This window comes from Pezoporus flaviventris, unplaced genomic scaffold (assembly GCF_033815535.1).
Source record: "Pezoporus flaviventris isolate CSIRO_AGI_PZ_B2104156 unplaced genomic scaffold, CSIRO_AGI_Pfla_v1 ptg000002l, whole genome shotgun sequence".
In the NCBI taxonomy this organism is placed as follows: domain Eukaryota; kingdom Metazoa; phylum Chordata; class Aves; order Psittaciformes; family Psittacidae; genus Pezoporus; species Pezoporus flaviventris.
This window is the reverse complement of record NW_026892550.1, coordinates 69,148,325-69,167,493: the sequence shown is the minus strand read 5'-3', so window position 1 is coordinate 69,167,493 and position 19,169 is coordinate 69,148,325. Positions and strand designations below refer to the sequence as shown.

Genomic DNA, 19,169 nt, shown 5'->3' with positions numbered 1-19,169 from the left:
GTGGTTTTGCTTTAAACATGAACATCTTATTTATGTCTGGCCTCTCTGGGGAAAGAAAGAGAAGAGGGGAAAGGGAGGGAGAAAGAATGAGAAAACTGAGAAAAAAAGCAGAAAAAGGAAGAAAAAGGAAAGAAATGTGGAAAAAGGGAATCCTCTGCCAGCTTTTTCAGATGGTTACCTATTTGCAGCCCCTTTGAACAGGAAGCCTAGCTTCAAACTATGAGGACAGTTTGGAGCTGGCAGAAGAATAAAAGGGAGAAGGAACAATTCCACAGAGAGGCAGATTCTGGGAGACAAGGATGTAGCTGCTTTGCTGATGGCCCCTTCACTGGTAGGAGCGCATGGTGGCTGTCTTACACACGGTTCGTATCTGAGCACTGCCCTATTCACACACTGTTAGCAAATGGCTCTGCCTAGCACACTGAACAATGTGGGTCCCCCCTGTACTCACACTGCAGCAGCACTGGCCTGTCTTTGGCAATCTAGCCTTCCTCAGGTGCCTCTTTAATAGAAGAGGCCCTGAGAATTAATCAGGGCTTTCACTGCAGTGGGAGAATAACACTTTGGGAACTAGAAGATTCTTAAGTAGTTTGCTGGTTTTGTATGATTTTTTCTTTATTCAGTAGTGATTGAACTGTTTTCTGGAAGGGACAGACTATGTCCTGTGCAGTCACAGCCCTTTCTATCCCCTGTGCTGATGAGTCACGCAGAGCAACCCAGCCACACAGCAACATTTCATTGCAACACTTCATCACAGCCCAGCCTGCACTCAGGCACAGAAGCAGGGGATGCTTCAGCCTGCTGGAGCCATGGAAAGAGACATTTGCCTTCTGACTCAACCCGTGATTAATTCCCTTACTACTGTGCTAGAATTATTTGTATTTTCACTGAGGTATTGCAAATTGTGTTGATTCCTTGCCCAGGATAATAAAGCTGAGATGATGCAGGAGAGAAGGGAAGCAGGTGAACATCATAACTGAGTCCAGCCCTCTGAATCTGAAGTCACAGAAATTACTAAGCCCCACTGCTAGAGTCTGCTCCTCTGTGTGTTGTCAATTGTATACTTGATTTGTTTACTTACACATCATGCTGGAAGATACTACCTAGTTATACAGAATCACAGTAGTGTTGTCATGCAACAGAGGTATCAGTTGTGCTCCCCCTGCTGAATTGAAGGATGATAGGAGCATTGTTTTCTGTTAATGTATCTATATAATCTCCAATGCATGTGACACTTCACAGGTAAATAATGGGCAGAGAGCTATATACAGATTTTGTGCAAGTCAGCTTAGTCCTCTAGCTCCTTTTGTGCCATGTCCTGAGGAGTTCATGAGGTAGGAGAAGGATTGAAGCACAAGGAATGTAGCACATATGGGGTAAATAAAATGAGATGGTAAGTCTGATGTTTGGGGCTATGCTGAAGCATCATTTTCTAGGCACAGCTCCTAGTAAATTTCACAGGGAATTACATACAAAATGCCTGGCATTATAAAGCATAGCATTATAATAGGTTTATAAATAACTGCTATTATATGACCACCAGCTAGTAGCTTAAACATAGAGCACTTTCTTCTCTAAACACAAGCTGGAAGGCAGAATTAAACTCCATGTGATGGAAGCTACCTTTTTCGCATATTTTCACAATATCTAGTGCAGTAGGACACTAATAACAATGGGAAACTTCAGCTTTTAATTTTAATCTCCAGTCTTTCTGGGTTAGCATTTACCTTTCAGGAGACTTACTTTTTGCATGTAATTACAGTCTCTGGATCTTTGAAAAAAATTGCTTGAGTGTTCTGAGTGGAATAAAATACTCTTATTAGCCTTTACCCTTTCTTAAATCCCTCTTCCATGCCATTCATGTGGCATCACATATTACAATATAATACCCTGGATAATACATGCTATTATGAATATCTTTACTTGATGAACAGGGTAATTAAGATCCCTGTGCATGGTGCATGATTACATATAGCATAATTCATTATGATTAAACTAATTCAACTATTGGCAGAATTCATTATGATTAAATAAAAATAATACATGACAGAAATAAGAGTTCTACCAGCATGTCTGATATTTTAATCCATTTCATGTTTGGGGAGAAATGAAAAATTAATAAGCAGAAAAATAAAGTATCCAACTTAATTCTAGCAGGGAAAAACCAACAAACAAACAAACAAAAACCCTAAGCAAACAAAACCTCTTTTTTTTTTCTTTACCTGTTGACTTCTTGGACAGATCACTACCTGAGACATTTCCCTGGAAGCTATTATCTCATGTTCCAGAATGCAAGCTTTCATTACAAAATTATTACTTGGAGGGTGATGTTCATATACATGTGAACAGAATGCTAGTGAGTTTCAGGCAGCCTGACACAATCAATGTGACAAACAAAACCCCACAGCTGTATCAGCTGATAGCAACTTTAAGTGTCAATGATGAGGATTTATTGTTAGTGTTCTCATTGCTGTTGATCCCAGCACAAAAAAAAAAAAAAATATAGGGTTACTGATTGATAAGATCTTCTTAAGTTGTCAAGTCCAATCTCACACTCTGATGAATAATGTCCTGCAGCCTCCATCTTAAAAGTTACACTTTTTGCCCTCACTGTTCACAGAATGAGTCTGCTTTACTCCAATGATTCAAGTTTCCTCTGATACCCAGAATAACTATGTGCACAGCTTTTTCACAGGCATTTTTATGCCAAAAATCTCTTTTCTCTTCAATACTTGTCAGTTACCATTGCATATTTATCTCTCTCCCTGTCACATGCAGCAGCTACATCACCTTTGAACCTTCACCTTGCTTGTCATATGACATGCTGCATGTTCCCCTGATCATGTTATCTATCAGCTCTTCACTTCTTCCACTTTGAATCACTTTCCCTGAACGCTGTTCCAGATGATGATTTCCCTCAGTCTTATACAACAGCATCAACACTTTAGATATTTCTGCCTCTTCTTTTCCTCTGCATGCACTGCTTGTGGCATTTTCTAGACACATCACTTTGGCAGCTGACAGACAGTCTCTTTGACTAGTACCCACGTCCTTTCTCACCTCAGTGATTTCCAACGGATGAGATCCCAGTTTATAGCAGGCATTCATGTCATTGATCCTGCAGTACCTTACCTCGCATTCTGAAAATTTCCCATTCCTGTGCAATCTGCTCTTTTTATTGCTCTTTGTTTGCGGCCTCCAAGGGCTGGGCTTCAGGTGTTGCATGGTCAAGGAGCAAAGAAGGCAGGAGGAAATCGTATAGAAAAAAAGAGAAGAGCATGAGGAAGCTGAAGGCAGTGCTGAAAGATGCTTGTTTTCTTTAAAAATTAGCTATATCAGCCTTGTTCTTCAGAGTTGCTAAGAAAGGGGACAGGTGAAATTATGATGATTTTTCCTGGTGACTGTAAATGACATTCTGCTTTGGAAAGAGTCTGGATTTTTGGTCGACTGAAGAGCTCGGCATAGCAATTTATTTTTTTTCCCCTTTGCAAATTACAGTATTTTTGAGACCTCTTCATTTTTTATTGATGGGGAAAATGAGTTAAGTTCAGGGTAATAATGCAAGTTCTTCTTAGCCCAGAGTATGCCCTATTTTATTACATATCCTAAAATCAATTTTTAACAGAAATTTTAATCACATATCACTTACTTTAGAAGGGCAAAGATGCTTTAGAGTGTTGACTGTGCTTATAGCAACTTGATTACTTTTTAATTCTCTTCTATCCCCATTATCACTGTCCTGTAATCAATTCAAGATTAGTAAGGAGCTTTCACACAAATTTACATACATTCAAACCAGCTAACTAATATATTCTGAATCTGTGCTGCTATTTTTTTTAATATTTATTAACCTGAAACCTATGAACGTGGTATAATGGGAAGGAGGAGTCTTTCATCTCTTTTCATAAGAAAATTTCCTGGTCAATTGTGACAGAAAATACTCAGTCCTCCTCATTAATGAATCTGTGTTACATTTCACATGGCATGTGACTTGAGCAGCAAATGATGGGTTTGCAGCTTAGAACAGAAATACCTAATGAGTTTTTGAGCTTCTTGAATTCCAAAGCTGGCCATTTGATTGCTGTGCAAAGATAACAATTGCCTCAATACCCTGATTAAAATGGAACAAAACATATTTATAATAATAGTTTATTCTAAGTCTGGAGATGAAAATGCCTTTCTGCTGTCAAGCAGTCATCACCCACTGCATGTAATTAGCAACTTGACTTGCACTGGTTTGAAAGATACTACTACAATGTATGTAGATAGTAGGATTTTTAGGATGAAAGATTGAAAATTGAATAGAAACTACTGAAAAGAAACAATAAATGCATTTTCCATCTGAAAGCTAGCGACATTTTAGAGAAAATGTGTAAGTGTGGCTGATTTCCCATATTGTTTGCTACAGAATAATCTTGAAACACTTCACAAATGAAGAATTTTTCATTGCAGTACAATTATATGTAGTAACAATTTAGTACAGTTAACACAAAATAGTACAGTTAATGTAGTACAATCATATACCTGAACGGTGTTAGGTTTTTTCTGCTCTCAGATAGTCTCTTAGTTGATCCTTTTTGACCACATATGTTTCTTAAGTCTTAGGCCACATTTTAATTTTTCTCTTCATTATATATATAAAACTTATAAAGAAAGCCTTTTCCAGCTTAACTAAGGGGAGAAATCAGGTTTTTACATTTTAACATGGAACAGCATTCACTGGTTTCAGAGCATGTTTTTTCAAACACATTATGATGTGGTCTCATAGTATGAACGCAGCCCCAAGTCAAGAACCTCTGACTTCTGATCATAACCTTCACTGAGTCACTGCCAGGATCTTTGGCAGTTTCATGGAGTAATATTCTGTATCAAGTGAACAGCAATACTAATATCAATACCCATGACAAAAATACCCTTTGAAGACTCATTAATTAATATTTACATAGTATTTGAAAGGTAAATTTATTAAGCTTTAATATTGTGTATTTATTAGATTTCTGATTAATCCAAAGAGTTTATGAATCTACAGTAACTTTGCCTTTTGGCTAAAAGTACTTGCAATACCTTTAAAAATGTAATGATGAAATGACTAATAACAGTCAATTGCCTGGATGCTCATGATGACCATGGTAATCAGTCTGTCTAACAGATGCAAATTGTGGTGTAAGTTGTAGTAATAAGTACTGTAACACAAATGCCTAAATTTTACGCATATTTCAGCATGACTTGGAAGGACCAAGAGTTTATTTGTAGACTTAGAATCATGCAATGATTAGAACTTTTTCTTGCAATGGTAGCCTGAAAGACATAAGACCACAAGAGGAGACAGGATTCAGGAAATTTAAGAAAGATAGATTACTAATTATGCAGAAGGAGGAAGCATTGTGTGAAGAATTGAATTTGAAGGAAAACGAGAAAGAGAGCATTCATGTGTAGAGGCCAGCAGTAAGAAAGGCAAAGGCTAAGGTATCACCAGAGAAGCTAGGCTACCTATTTTTTAAGTCTTTTTTTTTTTTTGCAAGAAAGCATGTTTAAAGATTCTCCAGATAGGAGATGATTAATAAGCCAAGCTGAACTGGGATGGAACTGTTGCTGGAAATTCTTATACGCATCTTTTTTCACTGTAGTATTTCAAGAGAAAGAGTGTAATCAGAATTATCAGCTTGTGTGTAAGCTACATACACATAACTGTGTATGTATAAAGGCATAAATTGTCAACAGTGCTGTCAGAACACAGTGTAATTTGAATAGACAGGAATTCATTAAGGTACAATTTTCAAAGTAATTAGCTAAAAATACCCCAATTTATCAGAAACAGATATTCCAAGTAAGTATTCAGTGCCAGATACTGAATGGCGTTTCAGTGCCTAAGTTTCATGTTTCAGTAGAAGAGTAAAGGCTTGCGCATACAAAGCATGTTATTTTTCCCAAGTTTAGCTAATTCCCACTGAAGTGACCTGTTGATGCAGACTGAAGGCATCCATTAATGGGAAATGAGGGAATTCAAATTTGAATGCATGTGGTATGTCTGCAAAGGGACTTCGACTGGCTGGAGAAATGGACCAACAGGAACCTCGTGCAGTTCAACAAGGGGAAGGGCAGAGTCCTGCACCTTGGGAGGAACAGCCCTAGGCACCAGTATGTGCTGGGAGTGACCAGCTGGAAAGCAGCTTTGCAGGAAAGGACCTGGGGGTCCTGGTGGTCACCGAGTTGAACACAAGTCAACAATGTGCCTTTGTTGGGAGGTTTAACAGCATCCTGGGCTGCATTAGGAGTGCTGCCAGGAGGTCAAGGAAAGTGATCTTTGTCCTCTGCTCAGCACTGGGGAGGCCACACCTGGAGCACAGGGTCCAGTTGCGGGCCTCCTAGCACAAGAGAGATGGTGATGTGGGGGAAGAGTCCAGTGAGGGACCACTAAGATAATTAAGGGACTGGAACATCTCTTCTATGAGGAATGTCTGGGAGAGCTGGGACTGTTTAGCCTGGAAAAATGAAGGCTCTGGGGAGGTCCCATAAATGTCTACAAATACCTGCAGGGAGGGTGCAGAGGGGATGGAGCCAGGCTCTTTCATTGGTGCCCAGTGCAGGACCAGAGGCAGGGGACAAAAACTGAAACATAGCAGTGTCCCACTGAAAATCAGGAAACACTTTTACATTGTAAGAGTGACCAAATACTGGCAGAAGTTGTCCAGAGGTTGTAGAGTCTCTGTCCTTGGAGATGTTCAAAAGCAGAATGGATGTGGTCCTGGGCAGCCTGTTGTGAGTAACCCTGCTTGAGCAGGGAGAATGGACAAGATGACTTCCTGAGGGGCCTTCCAATCTCAGCCATTCTGTGATCTGGTGTGTTGGTATACATCAAAAAGTCTTGAATCCTACATGTTTAAATCGATACATTCATCTGGGAACTAGGGTTCAGTCCCTGCCTTGCATAACAACAGCAGCAGTACAGGTGTTCGCCTTAGCTCAGAATACAGACTGGCAGTTGTCTTAATATGCCTCTGTTTTGCATACAACTAGTAGCCCACCGGTTTCCCTCTCACCTCATTTTTTGTCCGAATTAATTACTCATTTATCTATTCAGTTCTGGGGTGGTACACATTAGATGTGACATCAGATATTGAAACAGCCACAATTATGCCATATGTACCACTCAATAGTAATGTAACACCGCATTACTACAGTTTGTTTTGTGACATATTGGGTGCCAGGCAGAAATCTTGGCCAGAAGCACACTCAGCAGTATCTTAATATGTATTGCTAATAGAATGGCTAAGACCTCCTGACCAGTTCATGCTTCAATGACAGCTCAAGTCTGAAAAGTAGCACCAAGAAAGATCAAAGCTCTTAAAATTCCTGCCAGAACCATTCAGTGCTACAGATGCTGACTTGCAGTGCTGAAGCCTTCAGCTGTGCAATGTCTAGCACATCTCTGTGAGCATCCAAGTGCTTACAAGGACAAGCAGTATGTAACACTCTTCTGTCCATGTTGGACAGTGGTAACTTAAAACCAGCGCAAGCTACTCAGAAAGACTCATAGGAGGGAAACCATGCCCACTGGTGAGTTTGAACTCATGTTCAAGAATTTTAGTCATTTTTGGCTGGCTTCTAACCCATATCTGATAGCATACTGTAGGAAAAATCCTTCCTAGAAGTGAGGTTCAAAATCAAGACTCTGTCAGGACATAACATGCACTTAAGAAGTTTAATATGGGAGAGAATCCGTTTGTGTAGAACAGGATTTCAGAGGAACTCTATTCTGTGGATCAACAGACTCACACAGAGTGCACCCTCATGTCAGTAAGTCCTCTGTCCTACAGGAAGTCTAGCTCATGGGGCCTGAGACCAATAGTTTAGAAGATGTTAAAATTCTGGTGTTCCTTCAGAGTGTGTCATGAGAATAAAAGAGAGAATAAAGAATTGTGAAGTAAATTAGCTAGATCAAGAGAGCACTTGTAAAATTTATTAATTTTACTTCTCATTTGTGAAGATAATGTGGTTCAGGCAGAGAATCGTAACTCCCTAGTCTGCAGTAGTAAAATAGCCCCATCTCTGGAGCAAAGGATGCAGAGTATCAGTGAAAAATAATTCAGAGGGACTAACTCTGTTTAAATTAGGGTTAAAAAATTCAATAAAGAAAAGCAGTGAGGCTGCAAACGCATTACTTGGCATTCTGTCGATACTTTAACCCCAAATTGTCTTAAGAAAATACAGCTGACCTTGCGGAATTTCCACTTTGTGCTGCCACATATGAAACGATTCAGAAACTGGTCATATCCTAAACATGCACCGGCGGTTCGGGGTAAATCCCCCAAAACATACTTTATTTAAAACAGACGGTAAAAAACGCCACAGCAGAGGGAGCCTGTGGTTTGCAAGAGGTGGTGGGAAAGTTACCTCAAGCAGGAGCCTCGGTCCTTGGTCCCTGGAAGGAGTCACCGCAGGTGCCTGTGGGCGCGACCACCACGGCCCTCAGAGGCAGAAGAGGCCCGCGAGAGGGGCCGCGTCAACCCCCGCCCAGTTCCGCCTCCCCACTTCCCGGGCTGGCCGAGTCGCCCGAAAAGGAGGAGAAAGGGGAGGAGGAAAGGGAGGTGGCGACCGACGAGCGACAGGGCCGCTGATGGCCAATGGTGGGAAATGGCACGGCGGAGCCCTGCCTGCTCCTCGCCGGTGAGTGCGGGTGCGGCGCCTTTCCTCGAGGCTAGCGGTACTCGCATCCCCGGGGGCCGGCCTTCCCTGCCGCGGGAGGGCTGTGGCGGGGGCGGTGCCGGTGCGGCTCCACACCGCACCGCACCGCACCACTCTCCCCACGCCAGCTGGGTGTCGGCGCCTCCCCTTGGAGGACCGTCTACAGCTCCCTGCGCCCGCCGCCGGTGAACGAGAGCGGGAGCTGCGGCGGGCAGGCAGGCGGGCAGGCAGGCAGGCAGGCGCTCACCCTCAGGCGGGCCCCGCGGCGGTGGCATGTCGGCGGAGCGCGTATGGAGGTAACGGTTGGGGCGGGTGGCTCCTCCACGCTGTGCCCCCGGGACCTGCGGGGCACAGTGTCCAGACCCCGCGGGCTGGTTGGCGGTGCGCTGTCGGCTTCCCCGGCCGCCCCTCCGCGAAGTTGTGTCCGAGCCGCTGCGGAGGCTCCTGAGCCTCCGGCACCGCCGGGCAGGCCTGGCTCGGGAGCGCAGCTGGATCTGGAGGCTGTCCGGTGCCGGGTGGGTGCAGCAACGCTGCCGGGGCTCGTCCCCCAGCGCACGGGGGCGTCCCGATCCTCCCGCCGTGTGAGGGTCCGTCTCCAGTTTTGTTGTGTGGTGCTTCTTTGGGTTTTGCGTTGTCTTTCTTCTTTACTGGCTCACCTAGCATCTGCCCGCCTCAGATGGTGCGGTGCCTACCTCAGTCCTTCAGCTGCTTGGGGTTTTTCCCCATTCCCCCTCCCGGAGTTTTTCGGTGCGACATTGTTGCCCTCTAGTGTTTGCGGACATACTGTAATGGGGAACAAAATCGGTCATCGCAGTGCAGTAAACTTCAAGTGTTCATAGGTAGTGGATTTCCAAAATCCCGTGCAGTAATCGGTGTGTTTTACTGCTAGATTCAGCTGTCATATGTAGCCTTTGGAAGATGCCAGAAAGCTTTCGTATTAGTAAATTCATCACTTGATGTTCTAGATAATTGCTTCAGGTTTTGGTGTGGTGTCTTTATTTCTTTTTTAACAGAATGGAAAATGAGATAAATCTGTTAGCATCACCACTCACTTCCTGAGAGACCACTCGGAGCCCTAGGAAGGAATGGTGGCAAACTCCACCTTATTAACTCTCTACACTTGGCTTGTGCTTGGGAGCTGTAGGAGGAAACAGAGGGAAAAGTAGTGCTTTGGCCAACAGAATGTGTTGTATATTTATCTTAAAGGTCTTGAGCAAATCGTTTAGTCTTCAGATGATGTTTCTGCAAATGATGAAAAATAATTGGAGGGGGTAATGAATGAGAAATTGTATAAGATGCAAAAATTGCGTGATATGTAATGTGTTTTAATATCTTTCAATAGAAGGTATTGTATGAAGGTAAAATAGTAATTTGAAGACCAAATCCAACTTCTGTACTCTCTTAAAGTCTTACAAGTAGTCTTTTAAAATATTATAAAATATCATAAATTTAATCTTTATATATATCTTTTCATGACAAATTCTGATGCATTAATTTCTGTCCCATAAGGTTCTGTAGTAGTGTGTGAAGCAATACAATATGGATCTAAGGATATCATAGGTACAATGAAAATGGAAATCTGCTTGCACCAAAGACTTGAAAGACCAGATCTATCTAGAACATATCTCATATATAAAATTCTTGTTTTGCCTAAACTGTTCTTTAAAAAACAAAACAAAAGAAAAACCACCAAAACCAAAGCAAACCCAAATAAAACCAAATATGTGCCGCAGAATGTAAGCCCTTCAGTATTCATGCATTACAAGGTTTGTTGTCTGATGTTAAACAGTCTCAACAGCTTCCCTAGACAGTTCATGTCTCATATTGCAATCTTTTTCAAGTTGAAATTGTCATCTTCATATGCAGTCATAAGTTCTCATTCTCAGCCTGGATTTGCCTCTCTGAGCTATTACTGCTTAAATACATCAGTCAGTAAAATAACATTGTAAGCAGGTGTACTCAGTATTTAGAGACCAGTTTTATGTTTTCATAACTGATTTCAAAATCCAACCACTACTCTCCATCCCAGGTTTGGTTGTTTCCAAATGCACTTTGTTGCTTCCTACCAAGTCATCCGTATATCCAAAGATTTTCATTTTAGTAACGTTCATATAGTGACTTCAGAATACTTCCTTTAAGGTCATATTTCATAGTGGCTGCCCAAAGCAGGCTTTTATGTTTAAAGCAATTAAATAGCATTCTAATCAGCGGAGAGTTATTGATTTGCCAACAGTATGTCTGGATTTTGTCTCTTCTTAATTTAAAACTCATCCTTCATTTACTATATGTAAATAGCACTGTAGTAGAGGCCAGTTTAGTGAAGAGCAGATCCAGAATATAATGATGGGGATTATTAGAAGAGGAGAAAGATATTAAAAATATGTTCAGGCATGTGTAACCAGACAAATATAATATAGCTGAATAATACTGATGAGCAATTGATCCTGAGCTAGCTCTGGGTTTTGGCAGTTCTTCATGTAAAGGATTTTTGTTATGCCATGTGTAACAAAACCACAATTTTTTATGTCTGTGTGTAAGTATGATACAACTTTATTGTTTCTAATCAAGGGTCATGGTAAACAGTTACCCTTGCACAGCCTTGAGGGAAGACTAAACCAGGTATTTTTTACTGGGCTTTGAAAATGTGATTTGAGAGCAATTTCTCATTTGCTTGTGGGTATTTGAGCTCATCTCATTGTTTTAATCTTGATAATTTTTAAAACAACTGAATTGAAGAATGTTTCTTGTAGTTTTAAGAATCTTTTTGATACTCATAATACAGCTTTAGTAATTTTTTTTTAATTGTAAGCAGTTTTATGTGTTTGTTTTTATGTGAGTACCTGGCTTCCTATTTAAGTATTCATTACTGTATGAAGATGTGAACTTGAAAATGACTTAATTTGAGGGTGGGGTTTTAGCCTGCAGTACCTTAAATCCCAGTTATAATACTGAATGGTCAGAACCACGTTTCTTTTCAACTGCTGAGTCCAGAAAACAGTATGTTTCTGCTGCGTAGAAAAGCCAGTCACACAAAGCCTTGGCTGTGTGCGCTGTGGAAGTCTCACTGCAAGCTAATGTACCAAGGAGGGCACAGTATTTGCTCTGCGAGTGCCATGGCAACCCCACAGACACTGTAAGCGGCTGCCCGTGAGTCTGAGTCCAGGGACTGGCTTCCAGGCTGGCTGCTTTGGTGTTTATCATATAAACTTTACTGCCAGAAAATACAAAAAATCAAGAATTACAGTTTCAAATTCTTCATGTTCACTTTCTGTATTTTATTAATAGGCTGTATCCCCAGCCAGTGTTGCCTCATGCAAGTATTGCCGTTAGGGTTATTTGGCTGAAGTGATTTATAGAAGCCAAGAGTTTGGTTGTTTATGTGTAGCAATGAAACAAAAAACTAAAGAAAACTGTAAATGGTAGGAGCTCAGAAAACTCCACTGTCAAGTTTGATGCATGACTTATTGTAGCATAGTGCTGTAAGATACTAGTGGAATACCTAGCAAGTACTCTTGCTCAAGAGTAAAGTGTTGCTTTCCTGGGGGAACAGCAGCTACTTCATCAAGGCTTTGAAACTATTTTGGTATTTTTAAATGCACGTTCTCTTTGTATTTTTATTTTTTTTTTATGTTCTTTTGAGCTCTTGCCATGCAAAACAGTTCTTAAGTGAAAATTACATAAGCATCAAGATTGTTCAAGACGGCATGTATTTCAAACGTGTGCCTTACTCTGTTCCATTCCTCTACCTTCCTGTCTTGAGTGGGGAGGATGCCAAGTCTAGCTGTATCCTGCTGGGTCTTGGAGGATTCCTCACTTCTCAAACTCGCATCTGTCTTGGCATTTTCAGCCATTTACAGCTGCTCTCTGCCGATCCAGGAGGTACCGGCAACTAGGAGGCAGGGATAAAATGACAGAGGCTTTCTAGAAGAAAATACAGGTTTCGGGGCTGGCTCCAGATCTTCTGCTCTATGGAGCCGCATTAGAAGCTGTGTCCTTGCTGCAAATATTTTAAGCGTTCCTGCTGCTGACTTTAGTAGCCCTGGGGTTGCACCCCTTCAGTCATAGCTCATTCAAACAATTCTGTCTAATCAGTCCTTCCTTGTCATGAGCTTAGGTCACTGTAAATTTTTCCTACTGGAAGCAGGATTCTCAAGTTCAAGTGACTGTCAGAAGTGTAGGCTGGTAAAGAAAGAAATGTCTAGATCATGCTGCTGGGAACTCCCTCTCAATATGACAGAAACCACCAAAGTCCTAAGAATAGGGCTGTTTTGGAGCTGTGTTAGAGGAGCTTAAGGCTAAAAGAAGCAGGTGAGCATTGTGCTTGTTGGTCATGTGGTGGTTGACTTTGTGTCATTCAAAGAAGTAATACTTTTGTCAGCAGGAATTCTGCTTTGCAGACTCACATCTCTTGGGTGAACCAGCCCTGAGCTCTGTGAGGTAAGCAAGCCAGGTCTGCTGTTACTGAAGATAAGCAGGCATATGTACGGCTTGTCTACAGAATGCAGTAAGAATTTTAGCCACTCAAATTGGGAGTTTCTTGGCATTCAGACGGCTGAATTGGAAATACAAAATGAAGAGAAGCCTTTGTATGTGTAACGTAAAATCATTTGTCTGGAAACATCTCTTTGGTGTTACTCATTCAGGATGGAGCTCCTTCCTTTTCACCTGGCTTCTTACAGTGTTGGGTATCTCTCTTCTGCTATCTAAACTGGTATTATTCTTGAAGGTAGTGTGACCAAGACCAGACACCTCCATACTTAAAAAGGTTTTTTGAGTTCTTCTAAAGGTATTTTCAGATTGTTGTTCAGTCTTTGTATGTTCTTTTCAGATCCATGCCTCTAGGAAACTGAGAAACTGTTAGTATGTGTTGTGTGTTTGTTTTTTGAAGGGTTTTTTGTTTGTTTTTATGGGTTTTGTTTTGTTTTCTTTTTTGCTTGGTTGTCTTTTGGGGGGTTTTTGTTTGGTTGGGTTTTTTTGTGGATTTTTGGTTTGGGTTTTGCTGTTTGTTTGTTTTTTTTTTTTTGTCTAACACTGATTAATGACCCTCTCTGCCTGGGTGCAAGGCAAAACTCCTGAAACTCCTTTCTAAAACCTGTGTGCAGCTGCAGGAATGGTTCAAGGCTGGTTGCAAGTCTACCAAGAACAGAAAGGGTTAATACACTCCTATCTGAGAGTAGAGGTGAAGAGAGTAGAACCTTTAGATTGGATATAAGGAAGAAGTTCTTTACTGTAAGGGTGGTGAGGCACTGGAATGGGTTGCCCAGGGAAGCTGTGAATGCTCCATCCCTGGCAGTGTTCAAGGCCCGTTTGGACACAGCCTTGGGTGACATGGTTTAGTGTGAGGTGTCCCTGCCCATGGCAGGGGGTTTGGAACTAGATGATCTTAAGGTCCTTTCCAACCCTAACTATTCTATGATTCTATTCTAACATATCCAGAAAGCAGGGTTGTCTGGCGAGATGCAGGTTTGAAGGGAACCTTAATTATGAATGAGACAGCTTATGTATATTTACTCTTGGTGCTTAAATTTGCTGGTTTGATAACTGGAGTGCTGTGTAGTTTCTCGCTTTTCCCCTTATCTATTTTTCCTACTCTTGTATTTTTACTTTGTGCTCATTATGGCACTGGGAGGATCAGTGTTTGGGACTTAGTTAAAGTTGTGGAAGTTACATAGGTGCTGTTATGTGCATAACATTTTTAACTTTAAAACCTTGATTGAAAGACCACCTTCCTTATATTGTAGGATGAGGAGCCTTTGTCAAGTGGTTAAATGGCTCAAGTACCTGACATGTTATTTGGTTTTGTCCTCTGCCTTTCCCTTCTCCCCGCCTCTTATTACTATGTAATTAATCTTTTTAGATACTGTAGTTTATTTTGGATCAGAAGCTGACTTTATTTCTTCTATTATCATCTGCTCCCTGATTCAGTACTGAAGGTTGTCAGCCATTTTAGGAATCAACATTTCTAACATCCCCCAGTAAACCTTAGAAAGTACAAAACATTGGATAGAGCTTGAGTAGATACCATTTGTTAGCCATGATCTCACAAGAAAATTTAATATTCTGTCAATCAGTACAGACTATTTGATACTGGTTACTGGATATTGGAACTTTTTGGTATTGACCTTTTAAGTCCTTCTTCATTACTAAAACAAAAAAAAAAAATAACCACAAAAAAATTACCCCAAACCAAAACAACAACAACAGAAAACAAACAAACAAAAAAACCTACCAAACCAAACAACCAAACAGTTGAGCATGGAAGCATGTGCTTAGCTGGGAAATGGTCCTGTTAACATTACAAAAAGAGTTTATCCTTGTCCAATTAACAAATGGTTGTGTACTACATTTGAAGTTACATTAGCATGTTCTAAATCTTTATACACTCAAGTGTTTTTCATACTCTTTGTAGTTTTCAAAATGTATTTTTAATCTTCCTTTCTAACTTATATTACTTAATTATTTGATATTTGTCACATCGTTCAGTTGTTTTACTAGAAACTTCTGACAGCAGTTGTACTGTTTGCTTGAGAAAAGGCTGCCTTCCTTAGGTACAAGTTAAAGCCTAAGTATATCATTAGATGATCTGCGTCTTAAGTTAGCTTTTGATTTATTACTCTCTTTTCTTAAATTTACAAGCTGGATTATTTTACTGCTTTTTTTAATAAAGAAGTAATTTGCACTATCTGCAAAACAGTACATAGTCCAGTGAAATGTTATTTGTTTACTTTTAATGTTGCGGGGTGGGGGGAAGTGTAGTTTTTGTTTTAAAAATACTCCTATAATACACATAATACAGGTTCTACCAGTATGTAGCTGTACATACCGATAGGTACACAACAGGTGAAACATACGTGTTTTGAGCACTTCTTGGTTCTTCAAAAAGTAATGTAAGAAAATTTGTTTAGTCATATAGACTGATGTTCCCCCAGCTGTTTGGGGTGGAAAGAGGAAGATTTTAAATTTTCTTCAGTGTTTAGGTTGTCACAAATTGTCTATTGGGAGTTTACTTTTATCCGTGGGAAAAATAAAAAGAAAAAATCAAAAAGCAGGGAGTTCTTTGCTGCCGTATCTTGTTTTTCAGTGCTTCCTATGCCTACCCTCTTTTACTTGATCTTCTGGGGTAAGGAGCCTGTGAAATTTAGAGACATTCAAGCAAGCGTGGCAGCTAATGGAGCCGGAAGAAATAATGCTACTAATGCAAAATTTAAAAAAGGAATTATTGAAGTCTTGAACTGTTTGTTTCTAAACCTCTGCCTGGCAGTGATTTCTTTGCTCACTGTTACTCTAAGTGTGATGATACTTCCAACAGGTGGGATGCCTTAATTAAATCTCTGATTTTCTTTTCTTCTAGACTATACCTTCTGTAAAGTTTTGTGGAAGATAGAGGTGTGTGCTGCAATGGTTACATAAATACCTCAGAGGATTGGAACAAGTTGTCGAGAATCTGTGTTTGTTTTTAATGCTGCTGTCAAGAACAATCTAAGGCAAGTAAACAACATGAGTTTTATCCTGAAACTTCACAGACATTTTCAAAGGACAGTTATTTTGCTGGCCACTTTTTGTATGGTGAGCATAGTTATTTCTGCATATTACTTGTATAATGGCTACAAACAGGAAAATGAACTTCCTGAAATCTCTTCAGAAGTGGAATGTGGTGATCCTCAACTGTTGCAGTACAAGCTGATGGAGATGAAGACCATGAAGTCCGTTGACCCCCTGAGGACAGATCTTGTAGTGCTGGTGTTTGTGGAAAGTCAGTATTCAGCACTAGGCCAAGATATAATAACCATTTTAGAATCTAGTAGATTTCAGTTTCACATTGAGATTGCATCCGGGAAAGGTGACCTCCCAGTGCTTATAGACAAAAATAAAGGCAAATATGCTCTCATAGTATATGAAAATATTCTAAAGTATGTGAACATGGACTCCTGGAACAGAGGCCTTCTAGATAAGTACTGTATAGAGTATGGTGTAGGTGTTATTGGATTTCACAAAGGTAATGAGAACAGCTTGCAGAGCTCTCAGTTGAAGGGCTTTCCTTTCCATGTCCACAGCAATCTGGGTATAAAGGACTGTTGCATTAACCCTCATTCCCCACTGCTTCATGTGACTAAATCTTCTAAGCTTGAGAAAGGTCCAGTGCTTGGAAATGACTGGGCAGTTTTCCACGTTAATCATACGACTTATCAACCAGTGATATTTGCTAAAGTAAAGACAGCAGAAAACCTTTCACCACCTGCTGCTATAAGTGCTCTCTATGCCACGGTAATTCATGATCTGGGGCTCCACGATGGGATTCAGCGAGTCCTTTTCGGCAATAACTTGAATTTTTGGCTGCACAGGCTGATTTTCATAGATGCTGTCTCTTTCCTGTCTGGCAAGAGGCTCAGACTGTCCTTGGATAGGTATGTTCTGGTTGACATCGATGACATCTTTGTTGGGAAGGACGGAACAAGAATGAACACCAATGATGTACAGGTAAAGTATGCACACGAACTAATGGTCACTACAGCAAAGTGCCATTTTTTTTTAATCTTAAAGTGAATAGTTATTAATAGTTGGAGCTCACACAGGATGCATATCAGTAAGTGCTAATGCAAACTGTTTGGACCTTGAGAGAGAAGGCTGGCTGGCTGGCTGGCTTTGAGTGGTCACCAATTCCTGGTGTAGTAGTTCTGATTACAGGAGAGTTCATGCAGTGTTACTTGTACCTGTATAAGAAAAGAATTGTAAGATAAAATGACTCACTGGTTACTACCACTTGTTTTCTCTCTAATGACATATGAAAGTCCCTGCTGAGATAAGTTCTATGAACGGGTTGCTGGGCACCTCTGAATTCCATTCTCCTTACTATATATGGAAAACGGTTTCCCAAAAAGGAAACTGAAGACAACTAGTTTCTAAGTAATGGGTAAAGAAAAGAAGTAAGAGTGGTAGAGTTTTCACACACTATAAGCAACCCAACGTGCACAATTCTAAACATAATTGCAGTATGCTTAATTTTCTGGTCTGATCATAGCTTCTGTCTAATCACATGCTCCAGTGGCAGTTAAAAACAGCACAGGACTTCAGAGCTGGACCCAAGAGCTATTTGTATGTAACGTGCATGTTGCTAATCTCACAAGCAGGAGGTAAATGTGGTGAGCAAAAGTAAATGTCAATGTAAATTTTGAAGAATAGACTGTATTATTAGCAGTTTGAAATAGGTTTCAGATGTCAAGAGTTGGCTGCAGCATTTCACCTTTATCTGTTTCATGGCTCTTGCTTGCAAGGAAGATTTGTGTTAATATCTTAAGTTTGTTCTGTCACTAAATGACTTGTCAGTTTCCATTTTAACATTTTAAATTGTACATTCCTGAAGGTCATTTTTCTCTTTATTGTGCTGTTCAAGTGTGAGGGTAGTTATGGGTCAGCAGGGGTAACATCTTAGGGCTGTTTTGCGCTGTATACCTTGCTTTTCTTTTGTGAGGGTGCTGCTACAAAGCAGATAGTTAGAGGTCACCTTACATAACTGTACTTGGTGTTGAAGCTATAAATGGGTAAGTTGCTGTTTGTTGCCCTGTTTGTGCTAAAAAAAGGGAGAATATTTTGTTAGAACTTTCGGACTGGAAAGAGGAAAGGAAACGGCAGCGCTGCATGCAGTTTTGATGGTCAGTTTTTTGTTTCATTTTCGGTGTTAATATATTAGTCAAGCTGAAGTAACCCTGGATATATATTGCTTCCTGAAACAAAAGGTTTGGGCTTCTAGTTACAGTTTGCTTTAACGTTGGAGCATACACTTTTCCAAAACGTTCTCTGCGCATGCAATCATAAATAAGATACACCTTCTAGATAAGTAGGTGTTTTCCTTATGCAAGCAAATTGCACGGGAGAGAGCTGGAATAAAAGTGAAACTCAGTAAATGAAGTTTCAGTGTGGAATGTGATGGCAGCATTTGAGTTAGGAGGGTGAGCATGTTTGAGAATTTCTTAACTGAAACTCATATTATAGGAAAGAAATAATGACCCACACCACTGGCAAAACTCCTGTTGTTCTGTGGTTTCTGGTAACAAAATATGTAAAATACAAACATGAATAAATCTCTCACTGTGTTATGCAGTAGCAGTTTGAAAGAATATTTTTAGTATTGTTTCTCTTTGTGAGTGACACCTTAGGGTTGTCCTTTTAGGGTAAGTTAGGATAATTAATTGCCAGAATTACCTACTGGAAACAGGAGACTATTATTTTGATTAAAGTAGATACAAAAGGATAAACTATTGTTTGGGGCAATAATTTGCAGTATGTCATAGCTTCCCGAAATAAAACTATCAAATAGTAATAATACCAAAATGGAAATAACTTTTAAGTAGGATAATTCTGTTTATACAGAACTGTGTGCTGAAACAGTGGAATCTGAAAAAGTATTCTCTTCTGATTCTGTATCTGTTTAAAGGTAGAATGTTCTAGTAAACATGTTGTTAGGGCTGTCAGATGCAATGCATCTT

General features: G+C 40.4%; 1 protein-coding gene across 5 annotated transcripts in view; it reads left to right on the top strand.

Annotated features, from left to right (window-relative positions):
- The first annotated feature begins 8,907 nt into the window (after window positions 1-8,907).
- LOC133263304 (bifunctional heparan sulfate N-deacetylase/N-sulfotransferase 3) overlaps window positions 8,908-19,169 on the top strand; it is a 62,626-nt gene continuing 52,364 nt past the window's right edge. For 2 of the 5 annotated variants that reach the window (XM_061443037.1, XM_061443027.1), the window contains exons 1-2: window positions 8,908-8,981; window positions 16,037-17,163. In XM_061443037.1, coding sequence (XP_061299021.1) covers window positions 16,183-17,163 — 981 coding nt within the window. In that variant the 5' untranslated portion in view covers window positions 8,908-8,981; window positions 16,037-16,182. Of the gene's footprint in view, window positions 8,982-16,036; window positions 17,164-17,806; window positions 17,826-19,169 lie in introns of those variants that run through there. The other 3 variants (XM_061443045.1, XM_061443060.1, XM_061443053.1) reach the window with 3 other exon arrangements.